At 50.0% G+C, this 23,633-nt stretch overlaps 1 protein-coding gene across 2 annotated transcripts; it reads left to right on the top strand.

The window, feature by feature from the left end:
* Nucleotides 1-1,619: 1,619 nt before the first annotated feature.
* Nucleotides 1,620-18,139, top strand: NRN1 (neuritin 1). Of its 2 annotated transcripts, none has more exons than XM_063161272.1 (6): nucleotides 1,620-1,881; nucleotides 5,903-6,047; nucleotides 8,743-9,487; nucleotides 14,580-14,804; nucleotides 15,988-16,038; nucleotides 16,374-18,139. In XM_063161272.1, exons 1-3 carry the CDS (start codon nucleotides 1,827-1,829, stop codon nucleotides 8,972-8,974), a joined length of 432 nt encoding a protein of 143 aa, XP_063017342.1. In that variant the 5' UTR covers nucleotides 1,620-1,826; the 3' UTR covers nucleotides 8,975-9,487; nucleotides 14,580-14,804; nucleotides 15,988-16,038; nucleotides 16,374-18,139. The 2 variants fall into 2 exon arrangements, with proteins under 2 accessions (XP_063017342.1, XP_063017343.1); XM_063161273.1 differs by having other exon boundaries at nucleotides 14,683-14,804.
* The last annotated feature ends 5,494 nt before the right edge of the window (nucleotides 18,140-23,633 follow it).

The raw sequence follows: 23,633 nt of genomic DNA on the forward strand, positions 1-23,633 counted from the left end.
AAATAGGAAGAAAAGGTGGAACTAAAGGAAATTATGGGAAGGCACAGAGGTGGCAAGCCAGCGTTTTTCATCTGCAGGGCCCAGCTGATGGCTGGCATAGTTACCCAAAATTACCCTTGCCTTTGAGCTGGAGAAACAGAGCTTGGGGGCTCATGGTGGCTTTGAGGGGATGCCCATGCAAGCTGCCACTGCACACATTAGGGAGACCTAAGGAGGCAGTGGCACTCACCAGCACTATTTTGTGAATGGAGCTCTCAGCAAGGAAGCTTTCCCTCTTGCCCTCCAGTTTCTTTACTCTTAGCTGCACTGTCATTTAACCCCCTGCACTCCCTCTCCTTGCCGGCTGGCTGCATTTGCAGCCCATGGGAGTCGTGGGTACCCGGCCTGGCAGCTGCTGTCTCTCTGTCATTCAGGTCTGAATATTGGCACGAGTGGTTTGTAACAGAGAGGGACCGACAGCTGGTGCAGGACCCTGCAGCAGAGCCAGCACGGCGGGACTGCAGGCTGGGGGGAACTGGGAGGAATGGGAGCCAACACTAATTTTCCCTCCCACGAGACCCCCTCTGGCTCCTGGGGTGGGTGATGAAGGTCAGGGCTGAGCTGGGCAGGGGGAAAGCTGTGCACTGCCAGAGCCACGGGACACGGCTGCAGGGGTTTGTCTGATTACTTTGCGCTGGGAGAAGCCCGTCCTGGCACCTTGGGGTGCCTCTCGTGCTGCTGGAGGCGATGGCCGTGAGGACGGTCCCGGGAGGGTGCCCGGGTGCCGGAGTACCCCAGAGGGCGCCTTATCCCCGGCAGGGCTCACCGGAGCACGCAGCCCCACCACGCCTGCAGCCCGTCCCCAGAGGATGGGGTGCCACGGCTGGGTGCCACGGTCCCCGCCGCGGGGCAGCCCCGCCGCCATGCCCCGGGCTGTGCCACGCGTGTGACCCCGCTGGCCACGCCACCCTGTGCGGTGTCACGGCCGGGCCGCCGCCGCCGCCGGGATGGAGCGCCGGCGAAAAGGCCGGGAGAGAGCGGAGAGAGCGGAGAGAGCGGAGAGAGCGGAGAGAGCGGAGAGAGCGGAGAGAGCGGAGAGAGCGGCCCCCCTCCTTCCCCGCTCCCCACAACCTCATCCCGAGGGTGACGTCATGGTGGGGGAGGGGACCCCGCCGTCCCTGTGCCCCGCACGCCGCGCAGCGCTGGGCCGGCCCGGCCAGCCCCGACGGGGCGGCCCCGGGGGCGGGGGGCTCTGCCGTGCTATCCCCACCCCCGGGGGCGGCTCCTCCGCCTGCGTGTCTGTGTGTCTGCCTGTGTGTCTGCGTCTGTGTGTCCCCTCCGCCCCCGCAGCGCTCCCGCCCCGGGGGGACGGTCCCGGCCGCCGCCCCCAGCGCCGCCACACGGGGCCGGAGGAACGCGGGGAGCGGGGGGGGGGGGAATTTCTCGCCGATTTATGGGGCGGGGGGACACGGGGAGAGCGGGTAAATCCAGCCTGTGATGCCTATAAATGGCGCTCCTCTTCCAAGGTGCACATTTATAAAAAAAAAAATAAGAAGGGGGGAAAAAAACCCGGCCGGTGTCATCCCCCCACGTCAGGGCCGGTGGTGGGCGTGAGGCTGTACTTCCTCCGCCCCCTCCTAATGGAGCGAACCATTCCCAGCCAGCCTTCCTCGCCCTCTCCCGCTGCCTCCCTCTTCCTCTCCTTCTCCTCTTGTCTCCCCCCCTTGTCTGCAAAGTCCTCCGCTGCTCGGAACTTGTTGGCAATGTCTATTTTTCAGCTTTCCCCCACGTTCTCCAAAGTAACTATTTAAAGATCTGCAGCCGCAAATGGTTTTACTAAATGTAGGATGGGACTTAAGTTGAACGGCAGTTATATTTCTCTGATCCTTGCTGTACAGATAGGTAAGTGGACTGCCAAATTCCGTGTCAAGTTGTGCGCGCCCCAGCCCGGCTGCTGCATGCGGGAATGCCGGGATAACCCCGCGGTCCGTGCGGGACGCGCTCCCCGCTCCCCGCGCTCCCTCCGCGGCAGCAGCTCCGCGTTCCGGCGCGCTGTCAGGGCAAGGGAGCCCGCAGGAAAGGGAGCCGCTGTCTGGTTTCTCGTAAACCACTTTTGGTTTTCGTTTTCCTAAAGCGGTGCATGCTCACTCATACTTCGCCTTTTATTTTCCCTCCGCCTCTTCTTCCTTCTTTTCCCTCCTTTTCTCTCCGTTGCGTTTGTATCTGGGTTTCGGATGTCCCCTTCGTTCCCTTCCTCTTACAGTTTGGTGACTCCGGTGCTAAGAAATTTTCCTCCTCTCCCCGAGGGACAGAGAAATTAGAACGGGCACAAAATGTCTTGCGAGAGATCTAGCTGGAAAGTTTTTTTGCAGAAAATCAGGGGACAAGAGAAGGTCTCCCTCTGGGAACCAGAACGTTTTCCCGTTTGTAGAGCATCTTAAAACCAAAGAAAACCCATCACTAAATTAAAGGAAATAATCAACTCGAATGCAGTGATTAAACAAATAAAAATTACTTTTAAAAATCGCGGAGTCCCACCGCCCAGTCGTTAATTTTGTGTTTGGAGAAGACCTGTCAAAAACCGAGCAGGTCCAAAAAAATTCTATATATGCTGTAACTTAAAATAGACCAGGTTTCTTTCCATGCCGGTGTGTATTTTGTGTGCTTGTTGCCGGTTTTGTTCAATATCTTGGTGTTTTCGCTGGTTGCTTTTGTTAGTTTGCTCTCGGGTTCATTTTATACGTTTCTTTCATGAGATTTTTTTTTAGTTACGGACGTTAAACAATCTCCAAGTTAATGACCACCTTGGTCCTATCTAGGCAAATGCTAAAGATTACTACTGGATATGTAGATTCCCGAGCATGATCCAAAATAAGGTTCAAATGAAAGGGGGATTAAAGCACGTCTTTTATTATCTAGACTGTCAGGTGTGAAGAGCCCTTTGAAAATATTTTCCTGCAAAGGAATTCTGATACAATTAAAAAAAAAATAAAAAGCGCTCGGCATTGCTATTTAGAGATCCTTTTGATCGGTCACACTCCTCTCCAGAAAACCTCTGCAGAATTTTATAGGTAACAAAGAAAGAAGAGGGAAAAAATTTAAAAGGAGGAGAGAATTAGAAAGGGAGGCAAAAACCCCCTTGAACACTTATTCATCTAATGGGGGCGGGGGGGGGAGAGAAGAAATAGTGCAGCAAAATTTTGACCTCTGGGAAACGTGGTTAAATGATGCAAACCCCTACATTCGTATTACAATTCCATTTTAAATAAGGCTGAACACTTCACAAGGCCAGTTTGTGTACTGTCACAGAAAGAAGGGGGAAGGTTTTATTTGGATGTTATCCTTAATTGCAATCCTTGCAATTTTTGTTTGTGTGTTCGTTCATTCATTTGGAGGAGGAGGAAGATTTTCTTTCTGTTGTGTTTATTTGGTTCAGCCGAGGATGGATTTTATTTCAAATTTCAAAAGGCAGCTAGAGTCGCTGGGAAATGCCGTTCCCGGGCTGGCATCAGCATGAGCAGTGGTTTGGAAAGTTCCCCCCAAATGCTGCTGCACACCGTGGGGATGGTGGCGGTGCGGTGGCTTTGCGGTGCCCTGAAGGGGACAGCTTTGAAGCTCGTGGAGAGCTCCTCTCCTCTCTGCTCCTCCTTCGGTATTTAGGGTAACCTTCCCCCCACCTCCTCCGCACCTCCCCACCCCCGGAATCAGCTTCTGGTTGCCGGTGTGGGGTTTGCGAGGGGCCACTGGCTTTGCCCCGTCCCCGGTAAAGGCTCGAGTGAAATGGATGCTCGGCTCGTTCCCAAAATGTCTATGCACCGGGACTTAAAAAAAAAAAAGGGGGGGGGGGGGGGGTGGGGGGTGTGTGTGAGGATTTATTTATTTGTTTGTTTAGGATTTAAGCATAGGAGATTGGAGCTGTCCGAAATCCCTGACATTTTGGGAGATGACCGAGCGGGGGGCTGGGGTGGGCTGAGTCTCCGCGGAAGGAAGGGACAGGAGGGATAGACCAGCCGCAGGAGAACGGGGAGAATGGGGAATGTCTTTCGGGAGGGGGCCCGGTCCGTCACGGAGGGGTCCTGCGGTCCTGCTGCATTGCACATTGCTGCACACGCTGCTGTCTTTGCATGGGTGCGGGCTCTGGAAGGTCGTGGCAACGGCACGGCACAAGCGACCTAGTTCATGAAAAATCCCGTTGTCTTTGAACCAGACAGGAACCGTGTCTATCTGCCTTTGCTTTTTTCCTTTTTTCCTCCCTCCCTTCTTTTTTTTTTTTTTTTTTTTTTTTTTTAATTTATTGGCGGGGTTTGGGGCGGCATAGAGCCAGGGATACCCCGTGCGGAGGCAGCGGCACGGGCAGGCAGGGCCAGGCTGCCCCTCGGGGGCGAGGGATGCTCGGCTCAGCGCTGGTCCCAAACGTGACCCCGCCACCCCCCCGGCCCCAGCCTGGGGCAGGGCTCCTCTCCGAACCCCGGATTCTCAGCACAGCCCGACACTTTTTTGCAGAAATTCGTGACAACTCCCCCTCGGCTGTAGCTGCTGGAGCGAGATGGCGCGGGTTTTATAGGACATGGTTTTACCCTCGGGATGGTCTTCGGTTCTTCTCTATTTGTTTGCCTGCCTTCTTTTTTTTTTTTTTTTTTTTTTTTCTATTTTTTTTTCCCCCCATCGTAGCCAATGTCTGGAGCCTGCTGGGGGTTTGATGTGGCGGCTGATGCTGGTGTGTGTGTGTGTGTGTGTGTGTGTGTGCGTGTGTGTGTGTAGAGGGGAGTGGCCACCTAGTCATGTTAGCGATGAATCAAACGGCAAGAGGAGGATTTGGGTTGAAACAGTCTCTTTTGGAGTCAGCCATTTAGCTTGTAACCCGTACCCGGCCAGGAAACACACGCACACACCCCTGGGGTGCCGCAGCCATTCCCTGAGGACGCGGCGCGGGCGGTGTGGGCGGCAAGGGGCTCCTCCTCAGGGGACGGGGGAAGCCCTTCCCGCCCCCGCTGGCCGCAGCGACATTCCCGGGCCCAGGGACGGCGCGGCGTCCCCAGCTCCCGCCACGGGCAGCCAGCGCCTCGCCGTGCCCGGGTACCCCGTGGGCGGGATGCCGTGCGGGGACACGGGCCTGCCGCGGGTCCCGTGTCCCGTGCCGTGCCGTGCCGCGCCCTCTCGGGGCACGCAGGAGGAGCCCGTAACTCATTTTCCGCCCGCGTTTGCAGGCGGTTGTTCTTGTGTTGGTTGATATGGTGCTGAACAGAATGCCCTTGGCCAGAGCCGTCCTGGGGGTGCCTGGGCTGCCCGGCAGGTTTGGGGGAGCGGGGCTCACCCCGGCCCGGTCCCGCCCTGCGCCCCGAGCACGGGCACGGCCGGGTGGGCACCCCCGCAGCTCTCTCCGTGATGTCGCGGTCCCTTCTTTGAGTGTCTCCATCGCAGCTCTTTCTAGTGATTTTTTTTGTATTATTACTATTTTTAATTTAATTTTTTTCCCGCTGCGCCTTGCACGGTGTTTGCCCAGCGACCTGGGCAATAGGGAGCGTGTGCGTGCGCCTGCGTTTGCAGGGAGAAACGCTCCTGCTGCTTCCAGGAGGAATTTTCTAACAAAGGATCAAGTCCGGGGAGAAGCAGGCAGCGCATCTTCACCTCCCCTCCTCCTCTCCCCTTAGAGAAAAAAATGGAGGGAAAAAATAGAAAAAAAAAATATAATGAAAGCATCGTCGCTAATCCACAGACACCGAACCCTCCTGTACTAAAAAAGCAAAGGGCGAGGAGCCCCCGGCTCACCTCCTCGAGGGGCCGATGGCGAGCCCGGCTCGGTCCCAGCGCCCTGCGCTGCCCCAGGTGGCGCTTTCGGCCGGGCTGGGGGCGGGCGGGGCGGAGGGGCAGCGGCGAGCGGGGCCGGGGGCGGCGGCGCTGACCTGTGCCCCTGCCCCCGCAGCGTACCTGGCGCAGGCGGTGAGAGCGGCGGGGCGGTGCGATGCGGTCTTTAGGGGCTTCTCGGATTGTTTGCTGCGGCTGGGCGATAACATGGCCAACTACCCGCAGGACCTGGACGACAAGAGAAATCTGCAAACGATCTGCGCGTAGGTCTTTCCTCTCTTCTTCGGGGCCGCGGGGGGGAATGGGGGTCACCCGAGGCTGGGCGAGGGGGGCGAGGCCGGATGGCGGCGGGAAGGAACACGAGAAACGCGGGGTTGCGCTTTGGGGTTGGAATCTCCGCTCCAGGGTCCCTCCAAGCTCACTGCCACGGGGACAGGCCGGGCTTGGGGAGCAGCGAAGTCTGGCGGGAATTTTTACAACGCCGTTTTTTTTTTTTTTCTTTTTTTTTTTTTTTTTTTTTTTTTTTTTTTTTTTTTGCCTCCGTGAATCTCAGGTGTTTTATTTTCTTGGGTTTTTTTTTTTTTTTTGTTGTTTTTTTTTTTTTGTTGTTTTTTTTTTTTTCCTCCCTACTTAGCTCCTCTTTCATGTTCTTTCCCTTCCCCCGATCTGCACTGGGGTGCTGACATTAGCTGCCCCGGCATCGTTATCCCTTTCCCTATTGCTGCCTGTGGGACACGCTCACCGCTGCCCACCCTGGCGCTGGGGGGGCGGCTCCTCGGAAAACAAAACGTAATTAAAAAGGGAAGAGCCCTGTCACGATATGAATCGCCCAGCGGCAGACAGGCGGCCGTCCCAGCGCCAGCTCTCTTCTGCCACCTCCATGGCCCCGGGAAAACCCATTTGCTCCCAGAAGGGACAAGAAGGAAAGGGCAACGATAAAGGGGAGTAAAATAATAATAGTAATAATAGTAGTAACAATGATAAAAGCAATAACAACAACAACAACAGCAACAAAAATATTAAGAGGAGAAAAAGAGCTCGCCTCGCAAAATCGCGTCCCGCACAGGGAGGAGAACGCGAGCATTTTCGTTATGTCTGGAAGGAAAATGGAAAAAACCGCCACAAAACAACAACACAAAAATACCCCAAACCCAAACCGCACGTACAAAAAAAAAATTAAAAAAATTTAAAAAAAAAGAGCGGCTGCAGCACAGGGTGCTTCCCCCGCTTCTCGGTGCAAAATCCCCCCGTTAAAAAAAAAAAACCCAACCAAAAACAAAAAAAAAAAAAAAAAAAAAAAGGAAAAAAGGAAATCTTTAGAAACGAGATAGTATCTTTAGACGTAAATAAGTTTGGAATAGTTTTGGGTTTTTATTTCGCTCCGCAAAAATCAGGAAACAAAAGACGTGAAGAGGAAAGGAAAGGAAAGGAAAGGAAAGGAAAGGAAAGGAAAGGAAAGGAAAGGAAAGGAAAGGAAAGGAAAGGAAAGGAAAGGAAAGGAAAGGAAAGGAAAGGAAAGGAAAGGAAAGGAAAGGAAAGGAAAGGAAAGGAAAGGAAAGGAAAGGAAAGGAGAAAAAAAAAAAAAAAGGAAAAGAAATGGGAAGAGACTCTGTAATACTCCTCTCTTCCTACCTAGAGATTTCCGAGTCAAACACCTAAAAAGGCTGGCACCTCTCTGTAAATGCTGGGCTGAGGTTTACTTAGTGTCCTGCAACAGAAATAAATACCCAGGGGCAGCAGCGCCCTGATTTGATATCTTGTGCCCTCGAGTGCCAGACCAGATGTGATCCTGATCTCTAAAAATAACTCTTTTCCAAGAAAGACCCTTTTCCCGACCACCTCCCACCATCCGATTGCCTTCGCCCTGTGCTGAAATGTGTATTGAAAGAAGATGGTGAAAGATTTAATTTTCCTTTGGGAGATGCAATTACAGCAGAAATACTGCAGGAGAGGCACACTCTCAGACTCTGGCTTCTCAGTATCTCATTATTTATTACAAATGTAGCAAACATTGGGAGTCTACAACCAGCTTAGAGTGCTCATAAATTAGAGGCAGCAGGACTACTTTGGAGGGAAAAAAAAAAAAGGAAAAGGAAGAAAATCAAGACCCAGTTTCGAAGACGCCTGCCTTGAGGCGTGGGGGGAATAGAAGGCGGATTTGGGGTGATTTTCGATTTTCGACGTGGAGAGGGAAGATCCTCCAGTACCGTCCATGGACGGCGGGTGCCTGCCCGGGAACAAACGCCGGTCCAGTCCCCGAGAAGAAAGAATTAAAAAAAAAAAAAAAAAAAAAAAAAAAAAAAAAAAAAAAAAGGAAAATTTGTGCGAATAGCTGGAAATTATCCTAGGAAATCCTAGGAATCTCTTCCCTGCCTATAGACCCCTGGCTAAGGATCAGGGGTCGCTCCCGCTGCCCTGCTGAGGGTGCGAGGCGCCCAGAAGCGGAAGATGCTCCCTCTTCCTTCTCCTACCCTTCCTGCTTCTCCTTCTCTTCCCCCTTGAGCTTTTCCCGCAGTAAGGGCCTTTCCCCGCCCCGGGGAACCCCTCCCGAGGGTTTCTGCCCGCCGCTCCCCAAAGGTCCCTTTCCCACCCGCTCTGCCCAGCCCAGCCCGCTCCCAGCGGCGAGGAGCAGCCCCGGGAGGAGCCCGCGGGTCCCTGGGCCGGCCCTGGCAGCGGGGGGGACACGTCCCCTCCTCCCGCCGGGCAGGGTCCCCTCCGCCAGGGGCCCGGCAGCGCGACTGTGGCAGCGCCCCGAAGGGCTGGCGCCGAGGGCGGGGTTGGGATGGGGGGACCCCGAATCCCGATCCAGCGGCTCCTCCCCGCCGGCCCGGCCTCCCTGGCAGGCATGCCCGGCTGGGGCGGCACGGCAGGAGGGGGCGGCGGGCCCGAGGGGCGGCCCCCGCCCCGGGAAGGTGGGTGCCTGCCTCTTCTGACGCCGGCTGCTCTCCCTCCCTGCAGGTACTGGGATGATTTCCACGCCTGCACCCTCACAGCGCTCACCGATTGCCAGGAAGGAGCGACAGACCTCTGGGAGAAATTGAGACGGGAATCCAAAAACCTCGATTTCCAAGGCAGCTTATTCGAACTGTGCGGAGGCGGCAGCGGCGCGGCGCCGTCCCTGCTGCGGCCGGCCCTGCCCCTGCTGCTGGCGGCTCTGTGGGCCGCCCTAGTGACCTGGCTGCCTTTCTAGGGGCGAGGAGCACACTCACACCCACACCCTCTCCATGTGCTGGATCTATAGAGGAAGTGTCCATCCGTTGCTTTGGGGACGTTGTGCTTTTCTGTGGTTGATGATGATGATGATGATGGTGGTGGTGGTGGCTGATGATGGTGAAACACCCATGTAGGACTGTGGAAGCGTTCTCCCTTTTTTTTTTTTTTTTTCCTCTTTTTTTTTTTTTTTTTTTTTTTTTTCCGTGTTTTATTTGCCAAATCTTACCAAACAGGCAGCGGCGCGCAGCCCAAATCGGACCTCAGCTTTACTATCGCTTCGAATCAAAAATAGAGAAAAAAAATATAAAGAAACTAACTCGAGCCCTCGTTGTGCAAACGCAATCTCAGGAACGGCTCTGGGCCACCCACTGCTAAGGCTGTAGCCGGCCGGGCACCTCCCGGCGAGCCACGGGCTCCGCTAAAAATGCGGCAGTGTGCGAGGCGAGAACAAAAACCGCAGACAGGAAAAGGCACTGGCGAGAAATCCAAGGTAGATGTCCACGTGTGAAGCATATGGTGAATAATTCACAATCTCTCATCTTTCCTCCACAGTCGCTTGTTGTTTTTTTTGGTCATTCCACTGGGAAAAAAAAAATTTAAAAATATATAAAAAAGAACATTTTTTTTCCTCAAGGGGAAAAGAGAGCGAGAGAGGGAGAGAAAGAGAGGGAAACGAACAGCTAAGGAAGGAAGGAAGGAGCAAGAGAAAGAAAGACGTATCTAAATGCCCGGAGGAATGAAGGAATGCTGCTAACATCTCTGAGAGTTTATCTTTACTTGCTGTTCGAAGGCATCTTTCCGAATTCACTGCCTTTAATTTTTTCCTCCTCTTTGTTTTAGATGTTACACATAACAGTAAAATACCTGAATATCCAACCGTAGAGATCACAAAAGGGGGCTTAAATGTAAACCTAAAGGAAAAAAAATAACAACAGCAAAATGATTTTGAAAAAAAAAAAAAAAAGAGCCTTGATTTTAAAAGAGAAGAAAAATGTAATTTAAACAAAAGTTTATTATAAAGTCAATTCAGCAAAAAATAACAAAAAAAAAGATTTGCTACAAAGTATAGACAGAAGTATAAAATAAAAATTATTGTTTGAAATGAGGGTGTCGTCCTTTTTATAAAATATACCTAGAGTATCTTGGAAAGGACAGGGCTTTTAAGGCAAGGAAGTCTAAATCTTGAACCCATCCCTTGACGAGCACGGCAATTTCAGTTCAAACAAGGACAGGGCGCCTCAATCGCTTAGTCGAAGCCTTTCTCTCTCTCTCTTTTTTGTTTTGGTTTGTTTTTTCTCTCTCTTTTTATTTCCCCCTTTCTTTTGCTCCTTATAAATACTCTGTAAACCCTCCCACCCTCCTCCTCCTCCTCCTGTCCCGAAGCCGGAGGCGCAGCAGCAGCAGCCGCGCGTTCCGGGGGCGGCGGGGGCGCGCATCTCCCGCGGGCGCGGAGCGCTGCCAGCCCGGCCCGGGGAGCGAAGGCAGCGCCGCCACCGAGGGGGAGGAGGAGGAGGAGGAGGAGGAGGAGGAGGAGGAGGAGGAGGCTGCGGAGCCGGGGCCAGAGGAGCCCTTTCATAATTAATAAGGCAGCTCAGCCGAAGGAGCAAGGGGAAGGGGGGACGGGGTATTGATTTCGCAGCAGAAGCTGCTCTAACCTCGGCTATTTATAGACGCCTGATGCCTTTATAGAGAAATATACATCGAATAGTGAACACGTCCTTTTTGCTTATGAGAGGAGAGCCCAGCTGGCGATCGGGGGTGGTGGGGGGGTGGGTGAGCGAGTGGGCCATGGGGAGGTAGGGACCACGAGTTGGTGCGAGGTGATTTATTCCGCCGGGAGCCGTCGCCCGCGCGATCGCTCTCCTTTGCCAATGTGTAGGGTGGCAGAGTCTCTCCTTCGCCCCCTCTCCCTGCTCCCTCCTTTCCCAAGGTCCGCAATGTAATGTGTAAGCAATAGCAAATGTAACAGTTCATAAATCAAACAGTGGGTCGCAAGCCAATCTGCATTTCCCAAACGGATTGAATCCCAGCAACGAATGTGCTCGGGAACTGGAGCCAGGCGCCTTTACCACTGGAAGCAATGTTGATTTTTTAATGATAAAATACATTATGCGTGTGTTGGGGGGGGGGGGCTTTGCAGAGCCCAGCCTCGCTTCGGCAGACACAGGTCTGCTTCAATTTCGTTTTACTTTGGCCTCCCTCTAGATTCAATCCCCACCACCACCAAAGAACAAGGAAAACCCTGGAGAGCAGAGCTTTGTTTAAATGGTTCGGGTTATTTTCCCTCCCCACAGAGGATCTAGACCTAAATTGATTTTTCTGTGCACATCTCTGTATTCATGAGGTCAGGCGCTGCTGTTACGGTTTCCTGTGGCACGAAATGCCAGATGCCGAGGAGAGAGGGGAGAGGAAGCCCTTGCTGGGGTGCCGGGGGCTCCGCAGCTTGCTGTGTGTCCCGGCTGGGTCCCGGCTGGCGGCGGGCAGCGCTCCCCGCTCGGGCCCGGGTGCCCGGGCTCCGCTCCCGGCCTGCGGCACCCCCGGCCCGGCCCCGGGGCGCTCCCGCCGCCTCCCCGGCCGCCCGACGGGGCCCGTCCTTCGCAGGACGATGGAAGGCAGCCTGCCAGCTTCCCCTCACCCCACGGAAGAAAGCTGAAACGCCCTAATAAGGGGGCGATTTCCAGCTCATTAGCGGACTCGAGTTATCTTCGTGTGAAGTTCAATTACTAATGAATAATCTCTCCGTAATTAGCACATCCCCCAATTAACCCTCCGTTGAGGGGAATAATAAACGGCGGCAGAGCAGCGAAAAAGAGCGGAGCGGGTGGGGAGGGTGCCCGGTGGTCGCTCCGGGCCCCTTTCCTCCCTTCCGTCTCCTCCTGTTAGGGGCAAATAATAGTCGGGCGCTCGCCCCCGGGGCGCAGGCCTGCCGGGCTAGCCGGGATGCGCCGGCCCGCACTGCAGCCCGGGATTCCCGCACAGGCGGCAGGGAGGGCAGCAAAGCCCGGCCCCGCCGGACGCGCTGGCGATCCCGCTGCTCCGTGCCTTTTTTCGGGGAGCACGAGCAACCAACAAACTCCCCCTTCCCTCCCGCCCCTCCATTTTATAAGAGTCCCCCAATGCGCCGGGCATTGGTTGTTCCCTTTTCTGCTCCTTTCAAGGGCCATTTCTGAGCGCCGTGGTTGATTTTACGTATTTAATTTTCTCCGCCGCAGGGATGGATGGTTGCTCTGCCTTGCCATGTTGTGTGGGCCAGGAAACGCGAGCCCTCCGCCAAGTCCCAGAAAAGGACTGAGTGTACTGGCTTTGCCTCCCGCCGCCTTGCACCTGTAGGGTTTGTAGAGGCTGCGGGAAAGGCTGCGCTGCCGCTTGCCAGGCCGGTCCCGCTGCCCCAGGCAGCGAGAGCTGGAAGAGGCTCAAGCCTCGAACATCCCTTCCTAACTCCCGTGAGATGGTGAGCTGGAGAGGGGGAAAACGCAACAGAAGGGCGTTTAAACCTTGACAGTGACCACAGTAAAATTATCTCTCCCGCTTAAAAGAAAATGCGCACACACGCATGCATAAAGGGAAAAAAAAACAAACCAAATCAAAATATAAATGCAGATCAACAGGGAAAAAACCCGCGGCTGAAACAAAAGACAAGTCAGTGCATTTCTAGCTGGCTGGATAATCAGGAAGAGTTGCAGCCATTGCGGCTCTGCCTGCCCTAATTCCTATTCCCAGCTCCGACTGAGCAACCGCAGCCCCGCAGTCCCCGGAGGGCTGCACAGCGCTGGCTCCTTCCTCCCCGGCAGCGCTGGATGCGCCCGGCTTGGCCTGCGGCTGCTCTCCTGCCGCCTGCCTGCCTCTCCTCCTGCCTCCCTGCTCTCCTGCTGCCTCCCTGCTCTCCTGCTGCCTCCCTGCCTCTCCTGCCGCCTGCCTGCCTCTCCTCCTGCCTCCCTGCTCTCCTGCTGCCTCCCTGCCTCTCCTGCCGCCTCTCCTGCCGCCTCCCTGCCTCTCCCCGTTAGCAGCCGGGCCGAGCCCTGCAGGGAGAGCGGCCTCTCGGCCCGGCCCGGGCTGCCCTCCGACACGGCGAGACCCCGCCGGCGCTGCGCTGAGCTGGTGCGGGTCGATTATTTTTGCTGTAAGGGGAAAGAAAAAAAAAGGAAGGAAAAAAAAAAAAAAAAAAAAAAAAAAAAAAAAAGAGACCTTTTCCCATCTGTTCAAAAGCTGTAACAGGGACACGGAGTGGGCCTGTGCTGGGAGCAAAAGCTTGAGCCAGGACACACAAAACTGAGGAAAAATCTGAGTGGTAGTGAGAACAAACTGGTTGGTGCTTGTGGAGGGATCAGGGAGGCATGGTATGAAATAAGGTGGAGTATCCATTTCTGACAGGACCTTTTGGTGCCTGTGTCTACATCTCAGAGGAAGCAGCCAGTTACTGTTGGTCCTTGGCTCATTTGCAGAGTCTAGGGATGAATGGATCTGTGGCTCTTCCAGCCCTCTTCCTCTCCAGGGTCCCTTTAAAATTTGTGCAGTTGCTGTCCTACCCAGTGAAACCCACTAAATTCTGTGAGAAGGGCTGACAACCTAAGGAGAGAGAGAACAGCTCAGCCTTTCTATTCACCAAGCAGATTCATTAATGATTAGTGCCATTAGGTGGACTACAGTAGTGCCTGAGGGCCCCAATTAAAGGAAAAGTGAGCTTGTTAAATCCAGAAAGCCAGATTCTCCCTCTGATACTCCTGCCTGATGCAGAGGTGGTGCCTCCAGGGCGGGCAGCAGGAATAGCCCTGGCTTTCTGTGTGAGCAGCCTCTGTGCTTCCCCCCTCCCTCCTCCACCGCTTCCCTCTGCCCTGCCTGAGCTGCAGATCCTGCTCGCAGGGTGCTGCAGAGCAAGGCTGTTGCAGGAGTTGGCTGGCAGGACTTGCAGGAGGAGGTGTCAAATCAGCTTATTCTTCTGAGCCACTTCGTTCTTCATCACGAGTGGGTTTGGGTGGGCTTTTTTTGGTTTAGGTCTTGGGGTTTTTTTGGGCAGGGTTGAGAGCAGGCAAAGTGGTGGGGATTGCAGAGGAGTCTGTTATGAAATCAGATGCGATTTTAGATGTCTGAAAGAGTTTCTTTAGGCTAAAGGCAGCTGAAGATCAATTGCACTGTTGGCAAATGTGCTTCCAGCTGGTTGGAGCTTCTCTTGAGGGAGAGTTTCAACCCAGGGCCCGTTGCAATGGTAGTGCAGGAAAGGGCTTTCCTTTGCTTTGGGCTAAGGACCTTCTGCTGCCCAGTTCTACCAGTGAGAAGAGAAACTGGAGATGATGTGGGAGAGGCACCACAGCACTGTTACTGGTGAGTTACTGGCTGTTCCTTTCACCCCAAATCCCCATGATGGGTCTGTGTTTGAAGATTTTGCTCAAAGCCCCATGCTCCTGAACAATGGGCTGCTAACAAATGGGCAGACTGTGCTGGCACAGACTTTGCCTTTCAGAAGGTACTGAAGAAATAGGTTTAAATGGATCAAATTCTCAGAAGCCCAGCCTGCGGCTTGTGCCTTAGCTTTTTAGACTGTACTGTTTGTTTTATTTTGTTTCTTTGTTTGCTTATCTCCAAAGCTGATATGAAGAAAAGATGGAAACAGCCTCCTGAAGGTCAAGGTGAGACTGACCAACACCCGATTGCTGGTACTCACCAGCAGTAATAAATCCCTGATCACAGGTGCTGGAAGTCTCTTCAGAGAAACAACATTGCTGCAGGGGACCAGCAACTAGTCCTGACCTTCTTTACACAGCCATTCTCTGGGAAATGTATCCCCTGAAGTCAATGTGGATTCTGCCTAGGTAAGGATTTTGAACGCTCAGTTTTACCTTATGTTATCCCAATATGAACTCCAGGCTCATGCCACCAAAGTACAAAGAGCTTTGTGAGTGCATTGTGCTTTGCACTTTCACATTTCTTGTCCAGGATATCAATTTATTAAGTACTGTGAAAAACTTACTAGATTTCTCAAGCATCAGAGATCAAATCTGCAGAGCAGCTTTTTTTTGCCAGGAAGCAGCCTCAAGAGTGGATGGGCAGTGCATCCTTTAATACCACTTTAATACCACCAATTTCTTTAACACTTTGGAAACTACTGGGTATTCAAACTGATGCTCCCCAAGGCAGCAAATGAAAACCTCAGAACCTCAGTCAACCAAAGTAAAAACCAACTAACCAACCAAAAAAACCGTTAGTAACTGCAAGAAAGAAACAATCGCTGATAGCGATAGGAGTTGTTTTATCAGATTTATCCCCTTAAAACACCTCTTTTCTTGCAGTGGCTGTCAGTTAGTTTCCTTCAGATACAGCTATGCACATGGTGTAATTCTGCCAAACGCACCTCTTCAAGAGTCAAACCATGTGTCTAGTATAGTCTCTCTTAGTCAGGACTTCTAATAGTAGCACTTCTGACCATTGTAGTACCTTAAGTGCAAGAAGTTTTGCAGTAAATGGTCAGTTTGGTATTTATGCTTATTTTAATGTATTTTATTTTGACTGGGTATTGTAAGAGGTTTTATCCCTTCCTCTGTTCCCCTGGGGCACTTTCAATTTTCCAGTCCTCTGGCACGAGCTGCCTTTTGCAAAGGAATGATTCCTGTAAAGGCGCTGCCTCATTTTGTTTCCCATATTCTAACAAATCCTTAAATTATGTTGTCAGATGAAAAATACAGAACATATTTTGTTAGCATGGAACATTGGTCACATTAGTTTCACAATGCCTCATTGAAGAATCCAATATGTCAGAAAATTGTCCTAAGCTTTGCTGTTTATTGAGGCTTAATAGATGCCCTTGTCCCTTTTACTAGAGCCATGATGCAACACTTGTTTTTTTTCTGTTGCCAAGACATTTCACTTGGTCTCCTTCACCCTTACTCCTAGTGCCCATTAAATGAGAGCAGCACTTTCAGTTCTTTGAGATTTATGGGAAATGCTACATGAGGAGATAGGCTTTATTAATTGCAAAAATTTTATTTTACCTTTTAGCTTTCATCAGAAGAAAAACGCCTGGATTGAAATGACAGCAACAAATAATAGGTAAAGGATGCTCCCGTGTCGCTTCACAGGTCTGTTATGTAACAGAAAACATCCAGCCCTGGGTGCAGGAGAGTTGTGGCTCCCGTCCCTCTCTGAAGAAACCTCATCTTACAGAAGGTTGTAGCAGCCCAGCCTCACGCAGGTGCTGTGCTGCAGCATTCCAGGCTGTGAATTTCAGCCTGTGCCCTTGGCTGGACTGTCCAGGGCAGGTTGCAATATCTGTCCTGCTTGCAAAATCCCAGCCTGTTTTCAGCATTGTCACTCACTGCTCACAAGCCCCCTGTTTTGCTGTGCGCCAGAAGTTCATTTAATTACCTTCCCTCCATTTTCTTTAGGTGCTGGTGATTTGCACTCTCTCCACCCAAATCAGATATCTGACACATCAATACTTAGAAGGCTTAGGAGAAGAAGAAAACATCAATATTTCACTGAACACAAAAAGTTGCACAACTCCCCAGTTTTTATTTTAATGTCAGCTGTGGTTAGTGGGTCATATTTCTTTTTTTCTGTAAGACGAGTGATTTCCACTTCTCTTTGAATCCCACCTGTGCAAACAGCTTGTTTTTCTCCCTAGCAAGTGTTAACAAGGAACTGTGAGGGTTTTGTTCAGGCTCAGTAGTCAGGCAGTCCTGGGGCGTCTGACTTCTAGGAAAAGCCACAGCAGGAACAAATGAGAGCCAGCCCACGCACCAGGCACAGCTCACAGCTTTTGCTGGTCCTCAGCTCTGTGTTCCAGCTCACACTCGTGGTAAATGGATCTCTGTTAGCAACTGCAATGCCGACCAGCGCCGGGAGCACAGATCTGGACGAGCTGGGTGCTTCATCATGGAGCTGCCCTTAGAAACCATGGCCCATTATGAGGCAGCTTCACCCTCCTGAGCAGAGCCCACAGCAATTCAGGACTTGCTCTGCTCACTTTAGTCAGTGCAATTTCATCCTTTGTGTGAGCCAGATCATGCAAATGGGGGCACCGGAGTCACAGGGAAGTCGAGTTCCACGCGAGGAGTGGCATGAGAAGGAGCAGCAATTAGCTCGGATTTCACTCTACCAGCCTGTCATTTCTGCACTCTCCCCTGCTGCTCTGCAACTGGAAGCCTTGTGCTCTAGAAGAAGGGGAGAAGAACATTTTGCTCATGCTCATATTAATCAAGTCATCGTGTGAGCTGCTGAGTCTGTGAAATTGTATCTCCCATGGAGTTCGGTGGTAATGACTGTCTTCGATGTGGACTCTCTGGTGTCTAATAATACAGAAATATTTCTGCAGTGGATGCACTCCCAGCATTTCTTCTCCTCTGCCTGCCTACTTCTACAGCACTTGTAGGCAGCTCAAACCTTTGAGACTTCTATCCCCCGTCAAGTTTGATCAAACTCAGTTCACAGGCTCAAAAATTATTTAGGAGGGACCGACTGGCGCTTGCACAGACAGTGTGATCTCATAGGCTTCCTTTCCTTGGGAAACTAGGCTACCAACCTAGCAACGGGGTGAAAAAATAAGCCATCCTGCTAGCAAAGAGGACCTAAACACCAGGAGGAAAGAGGGGAGGTGGGAGAGGAAAGTGAAGGTGTTTTGAAGGGAAAAATATTGCTGCCTTGTGGCTGCAGAGCTCTCAGACACTTAAAGGGCCAGCCTTGGGGAGACATGCCAGAGAAATTATTCTCCAGGAGATGGAAAGTTCTCTCATGAAAATTGGTGAGGGAAAGAAATGACCTGGATTCATCTCACCACCTGGCATGCTGAATGGATATTCTATGGTCAGGATTGTCTCTGGTGACACTTGTTCCTCCCTGTGGACTAGAGGAAGACACAGACACAATTAGCATGCAACCTGTATGCCTGCAGCATCTAAAGCGAGGTGTGTCCTGTCCCAAAGGGAATTCTCTTCTTCCCACTCTCTCCTTCAGACCAAAGTTTTCCATGGTGCTGCTGCAGGGTTTGTTACTTCATGTACTACATTTGTATTTTAGAAAAGCTGCTGTGTGTCTTAATAGCTGCAGATGTATGCATGGTTTTACTGGGCATTTATTATCACTTATCCTCTTTGCACTGAAACCTTTCCTGTCCTTGTATCTTATGGAATAAAATTCTTTAAGTGAGCTTTAATGGTTCTATAGTTCTACTTTACAAACTGGGGAGCTGTCATCCCACTTCTATTTGCTATCATACATTGTTTGAGGCTGTCAGAAGTGTTATAGTGCATACCCACATAAATTGATATTTAATTTCAGTAATTATAATGTCACTAATTGTGTTTTTGCACCTGATGCAATTACTTGCATTCATCTATTGAGCTCTTCTTTGTTCTTTCTAAATTTAGGCGTTCCCTTATTCTTTAATCTTCCCTCCCTATGGTAGATCATACAAACAATGAAACTTGGAAATAAAAGCTCAGACCTTCCCATCAATTTCTATGTGCCAGATGAATGGGATAGTTTGGAGCCCTGTGTGTACATGGAGGGCAGGATATGCTCAAAATCCCACTGACTATTTTCATGTAATTTTTATGAGGCTTAGAGGGGGTCTGGTTATCCAAATACTGCACAGTGCAATTGTTGGTACTGGCCTACTCCTAAAAGTTTTCTAAGTTTTAGGGGCCTTTTTTGCTTGTAGCCTTTCACTTAAAATTACTCCAGGGCTGCTGAGGCAGTCCCTTTCATCTGGCCCTTTCACCAGCACTCTTTTCCTCACAGCCTTCCAGGGGTGAACTTTTTATGCCATATTCCCTGGGAAAAGGCTTCCTATACCTCAGCCATCCTCCTGTGCTCTTCTCCTCTACCTTTTCATCACGTTGCTGTCAAGTTATAATTCATATCATTCAGCACTCAAGTTCCCACACTTCTTCCACTTGGTGCCTTCTAGATCCATGAGTACATATTACATATGAGGAGTTTATAGTAGTAATTTTAATATAAGTGATACCTGATTAAAAATTCATACAAGGCGTATCAACCAATTAGCGTGCAACATTCAAAATTGTACTTTATCCTACTTAATCAAGCATAATCCAGCCAGTGCCAGCATTGCCATCAGACAAAGATGGAAGGCAACTTGAGCAGGCTTTACTAAAGGGTTTTGATAGGATAATGATCCCCTGCTGCACTGGAGCAGACACCAGGAGAGGATGGCCCCCTGAAGACTCCCAGCTGCATCCTGTCTACAATTTTCCTATTAACCTTGAACTTGGTGTATGCCACCAGCTACAAAATCAGTGAATTAAGCACGTGCTTAGTGTCAACCTGCCTCAACATCCTCTGTGTTAAAGTGCAAAAAAAAAAAAAAAAAAATCTGGGCTTCGGAATTCCTGCTGCATCCCAGCAATCCCAGCAGAGTTTGAGGATAGTGTTCCCTCTTTTTAAGGATACCTAAGACTCATTGGCCTCTGGATTATAGTCCACATAGAAACTTCTTTTGGTTCTATTAAAAAAAAAAATCCTTTAGTGGGCAGTGCATCTTTATTATTATTGCCACATGTCAATGTTATTGCCATCCATTATTTCACTTTAGGAGTGGCTTTTATTATTTTAGCTTGAAAACTGTTCCCAACTGTCTCAAATTAAACCAACATAAATTTAAATTAACCTGAAGGGAATAGTTACCTCCCAGACAGCTGCTATCTCTCTGCCACTGGAAGTGTGTGGTGCTGCAGGATTTTACATCCTATGACACAACCAAGGCTGCTTCTGGGGTTGAGTGCCCATGTGATAATAAGCACTGACTTTACTCAGTTTTTTGAGTTTAACTCATCTTCAGAAACCAGCCCTTTGAGTGAGTGACCAAATTCACCACTTGGTGCAAATGTGTGGCCTCTACAGATCATGTCCGAACAGTGGGGCTGAGCTGGGCACCCAGAGGGCAATGAGGTACCAGGGCAGCAGATATGTGTTATGCAAACTGCTGCTTGTACAGGTATTTAAATAAACTTTTATGTTTCAGTTTCTTTGGAGCAAAGACCAAGAGGTCTGCAGAGGTGCTCTTTAGGGAAAAAATGCCTATAACAACATGAAAAGGTGATTTGTGCTAAGGCTTCTGGGGAACTCAACCTTAACAATAAGGTGAGTCACCTGAAGGAGGACCTACAGACCTCAAAACAAATATATCCGAACAAAACCTTGTTGCTAACAAGTATTTCCTGATGATGTTCATCATCAGAAATGACATGGATCACACATGGACATCATGATCTCTTGTGGGTCTCTCCAAGCCTTTTCCACAGCTTTCTATGTGATAAATGAACATCGTTAGGAAATACTTGTTCTTCCGAAATATTTTCTCTCTGCAGAACGTGATATTTTGGTTAAATAACCAATATTATTTTGTCATCAGTCACTACCACTACTGAATTAATGAAAATCTTTGCTGACCAGCTTTTCTGAAGATGTACTAGGGCGAAGACTTGCTAGCAAACTCATGAGGTTGCTCTGGCACAGGAAGGTCAGTGTATGTTGCTTTGGGATCAGGGTGAGAGAAGAAGTTCCAAGACATGGAGCTGTGTTGGACATCTGCACTTGGGCTGCTAAATAAGTCCTCTCAGTCAGATCCATTGTGTCTTCAACTGGCTGCTCTTCTCTTCCAGGGCTTTCCTGCAGCACACCTTTCCTCAGCAGCTTTACCAACCATGTTCCCCTCACCAACCATAAATGAGACCTGCAGATGTCAAACCCTCTAATGGGGAGAGTGCCTCTTGTGTCTCCAGTGTCCTGAAGAGCTGATGGACACCCAGCAAAAGAAGCAGATTATAAGGCAGTGGAGTTTTAGTGTTTTTACACCATGACAAGGAAATTTTTTATCTCAGGTTACTTACGTAACCTGCCTCAGAAGATAAAGGTGTAGGAGGAAACACTGTCAGGAGGTAAAGGTTTACCCTGGATATTTATATTCAGTGACAGGAAAGATGCTTGGTGACATGCAGATGTTTGTCCCACTTTTTTTTTTTTTTTTTTTTTTTTTTTTGTATAAACAGCACCTGGTTTTAACATGTGAATTTAGCACCTTGTTTGGAGGAGCTGGGACTGCATGGACTCTGCATTTGGCATTGTGGAAAGAAAAGCCTTGGGGGCTGTGGAGCCCTGAGACAGAGCTTTAAATATGTATTTAAAGGTCAGACAGCAGCTTTGGCAAGTAATTTTTGCTTTTTTTTTTTCTCTGACATATTCCTAAAATGGGCTTAGACTCTGGATGCACCTGTTAAAGAGAATAGTAGAAACCAAATCTTTTATGATCATAAAATTGGAGCTTCAAGTCTCATATTTTTGGAGAAATATAGCTCTGGAAAATGAGTTTAGAGCAAAAGAATACACTGACTGCAGCTGGGAGTATTGCACTTGGTAATGTAGAACCTGTCTGAGGAATAGACAGAATATATTTCATGTATTATTTGCTAGGTCAGTGAAACTCCAAATACAAATGAAACCTTCAGAAAGTTTCCTTGGGTTTGTGGCACTGGTGGAAATCCTGAGAGCTTGTGGACTTGATTTTCAGAAGTTTCAGATCCTCTCAGTTCCCAGAATTATTACAACTGTGGTGCTTCAAGTTTAAGCTCAGCATGAATTAGGGATTTCAACATGATAATGAAATATTTTGTTCTTAACCTGGAGTACAGACATGGGTTAACTGTAGCTTTGAGTTCTATGTGTTAACTGCCTCAGGGTTGGATTGATAGAAAGGTCATTTTTGAAAAAAACCCAAAAACTAATGGTTGTGTAGAAAAGTGTGAATATAGACCATTTTTAGTGTTTTATGATGTATCCCATCACCTATACCTGTCCTCTCTCAAAGGCAGGCTTGGTTGTATGCGCTGGTATTGTCTGAAGCTAGTTCTTGTTCACAGGCTTGGGTGATGTTTGTGCACGTGTATCTCCAGGCCAGTTCTGACACAGCTCCTCTGCAGGTGGAGAGGCCCGTCCTGAATCTCCCCTGAGATCAGCTGATGGAGCAATGCTAGATAATGCAAGTCCCCAAGTAAATTTCACATGTAGCATAATATATATTTACATAGCAGCAAATTATTGCTCAAGAAGTTTGTATTCCCCCTGCACCTGTCACTCCACATGCCAAAACTGTTCTGCCAAGCTGCCTCTGAAGCCCCATTTCTGTGTCTGCTTTTGCATGTTCGGATCCCCAGGACAGGCTGAGCCCAGGCATCCTGCCCAGATGCAGCCGGGCATCCTGCGAGCTGCAGGGTGGGAATGACCCTCACGCACTTACCTTTGGCCAGCTGTGCCCTGGCAGCAACTCCTGTGCTGGATTTCACCCCATAGGATGTGGGAATAGAGCCACCAGTTAGTGGGGCACAGGAGCAATCCCAGACCCAGGTCCAGCTGACACAGGTCTGGGTGGAACAAGCCTTCATGTTCCTGGAACCCAGCTCGGCATTTGGTGCCTTCTGGAAGCACCTGCATTCCTCTGAGCATCGACCAGGAAGTCTCTCTAATCATCTCTGCACATACCTGCAGTGGCTTAAAAGGAACAAAGTGGCCCTGGATGATCTGAAAGCATGAACTGCACCCACAGGCACTTTAATCTTGTCAAGGGTAGGGTGTTTTTCCACTTCTGCTTATAAATCAGAGACCAGAGACCTAATTACCTCACAACTTTCCCTAAGATGATAGCAATTATGTATTTTAAAGTGCTTTGGGTTAGGCTAAGAGAATAAAAAGTATAGAGGAAAGCCAAATTCTGAGTTTGGTGGTTTTTATTTCTGCAGAAGCACATTGCTGAAGGATGCCTGAGAAATGCCTGGAGCCCTTGGATGCATAAAGGGGGCAAAAAGAGGTGAACAGCTTTGTCTGTCAAGTGTGAGGTTATGCAATGATAGATGTTCCCAGATGACTTGTCAAGTGCTTCTGTGAAGAAGGGACAAATACAGAATAAGGGCAGCATCACTCAGTAAAATTTGCAAAACTGAAAGATGAGAAGAGAGCATTTGCAACCCACTAAATGTTTCTTCATAGCTTTGTTGTCAGACAACTTGGCTGAGCAGCAATACCATGACCTGACACAGGCTCCTGTGGAAAAGTCTCATCTAGCTCTGGGCTTTTATTTGCATCTGGAACAGTTTGTCAAATGCCTTTTCGTTTGCTTGGCTGCTCAACAGGTGCACACACCAGCCAATATTATTAACCATAAGCAGATAACCCAGCTAGTACTAATGGTTTAATGCTGGTTCCCTGTGGTAACCTGTGGTACAGACTTTAACATGCCCAGCATGGATTGAAATCATCCACAGGATCCTCAGCAGCACTTCCTGAAACACTCTTTTGCTGTTGGCAGTTGGAGAGGTTTGAGCAAGTGTGGCTGGTTCAGCTGCATCACATTTCAGGGCTGAGTTGTTTCCAGTCACCACCTCCTGATGAACACCCTGCGAGGAAGCTGTTACTGAGAAATCAGTGCATTGTTCCTGCTTAACTCCACCCTTGAGCTGCTCTTAAGAAACAGCAATGGCACTTTGTATTTGCACCTTACCTTAATCAGTGATAACTTGCAAGTGTGGACAGGTCCTGGGATACATGATTCATTATCTTAGAGGAGTGAGAGCAATGTGATGAATATGCTGAGTGACCCAAGGGAGAATCTTGTATCCAGACATTTCATGAAGGGG

This window comes from Melospiza melodia, chromosome 1, assembly GCF_035770615.1.
Source record: "Melospiza melodia melodia isolate bMelMel2 chromosome 1, bMelMel2.pri, whole genome shotgun sequence".
Classification (NCBI taxonomy): Eukaryota; Metazoa; Chordata; class Aves; order Passeriformes; family Passerellidae; genus Melospiza; species Melospiza melodia.

Bases quoted from the DNA above. Each gene is read 5' to 3' on its own strand.
- NRN1 (XM_063161272.1), top strand. From the start codon at position 1,827: ATGGGACTTAAGTTGAACGGCAGTTATATTTCTCTGATCCTTGCTGTA. The intron at 1,882-5,902 runs GTAAGTGGACTG...CTGCCCCCGCAG, and splicing joins GATCCTTGCTGTACAGATAG to CGTACCTGGCGCAGGCGGTG. The intron at 6,048-8,742 runs GTAGGTCTTTCC...CCCTCCCTGCAG, and splicing joins AATCTGCAAACGATCTGCGC to GTACTGGGATGATTTCCACG.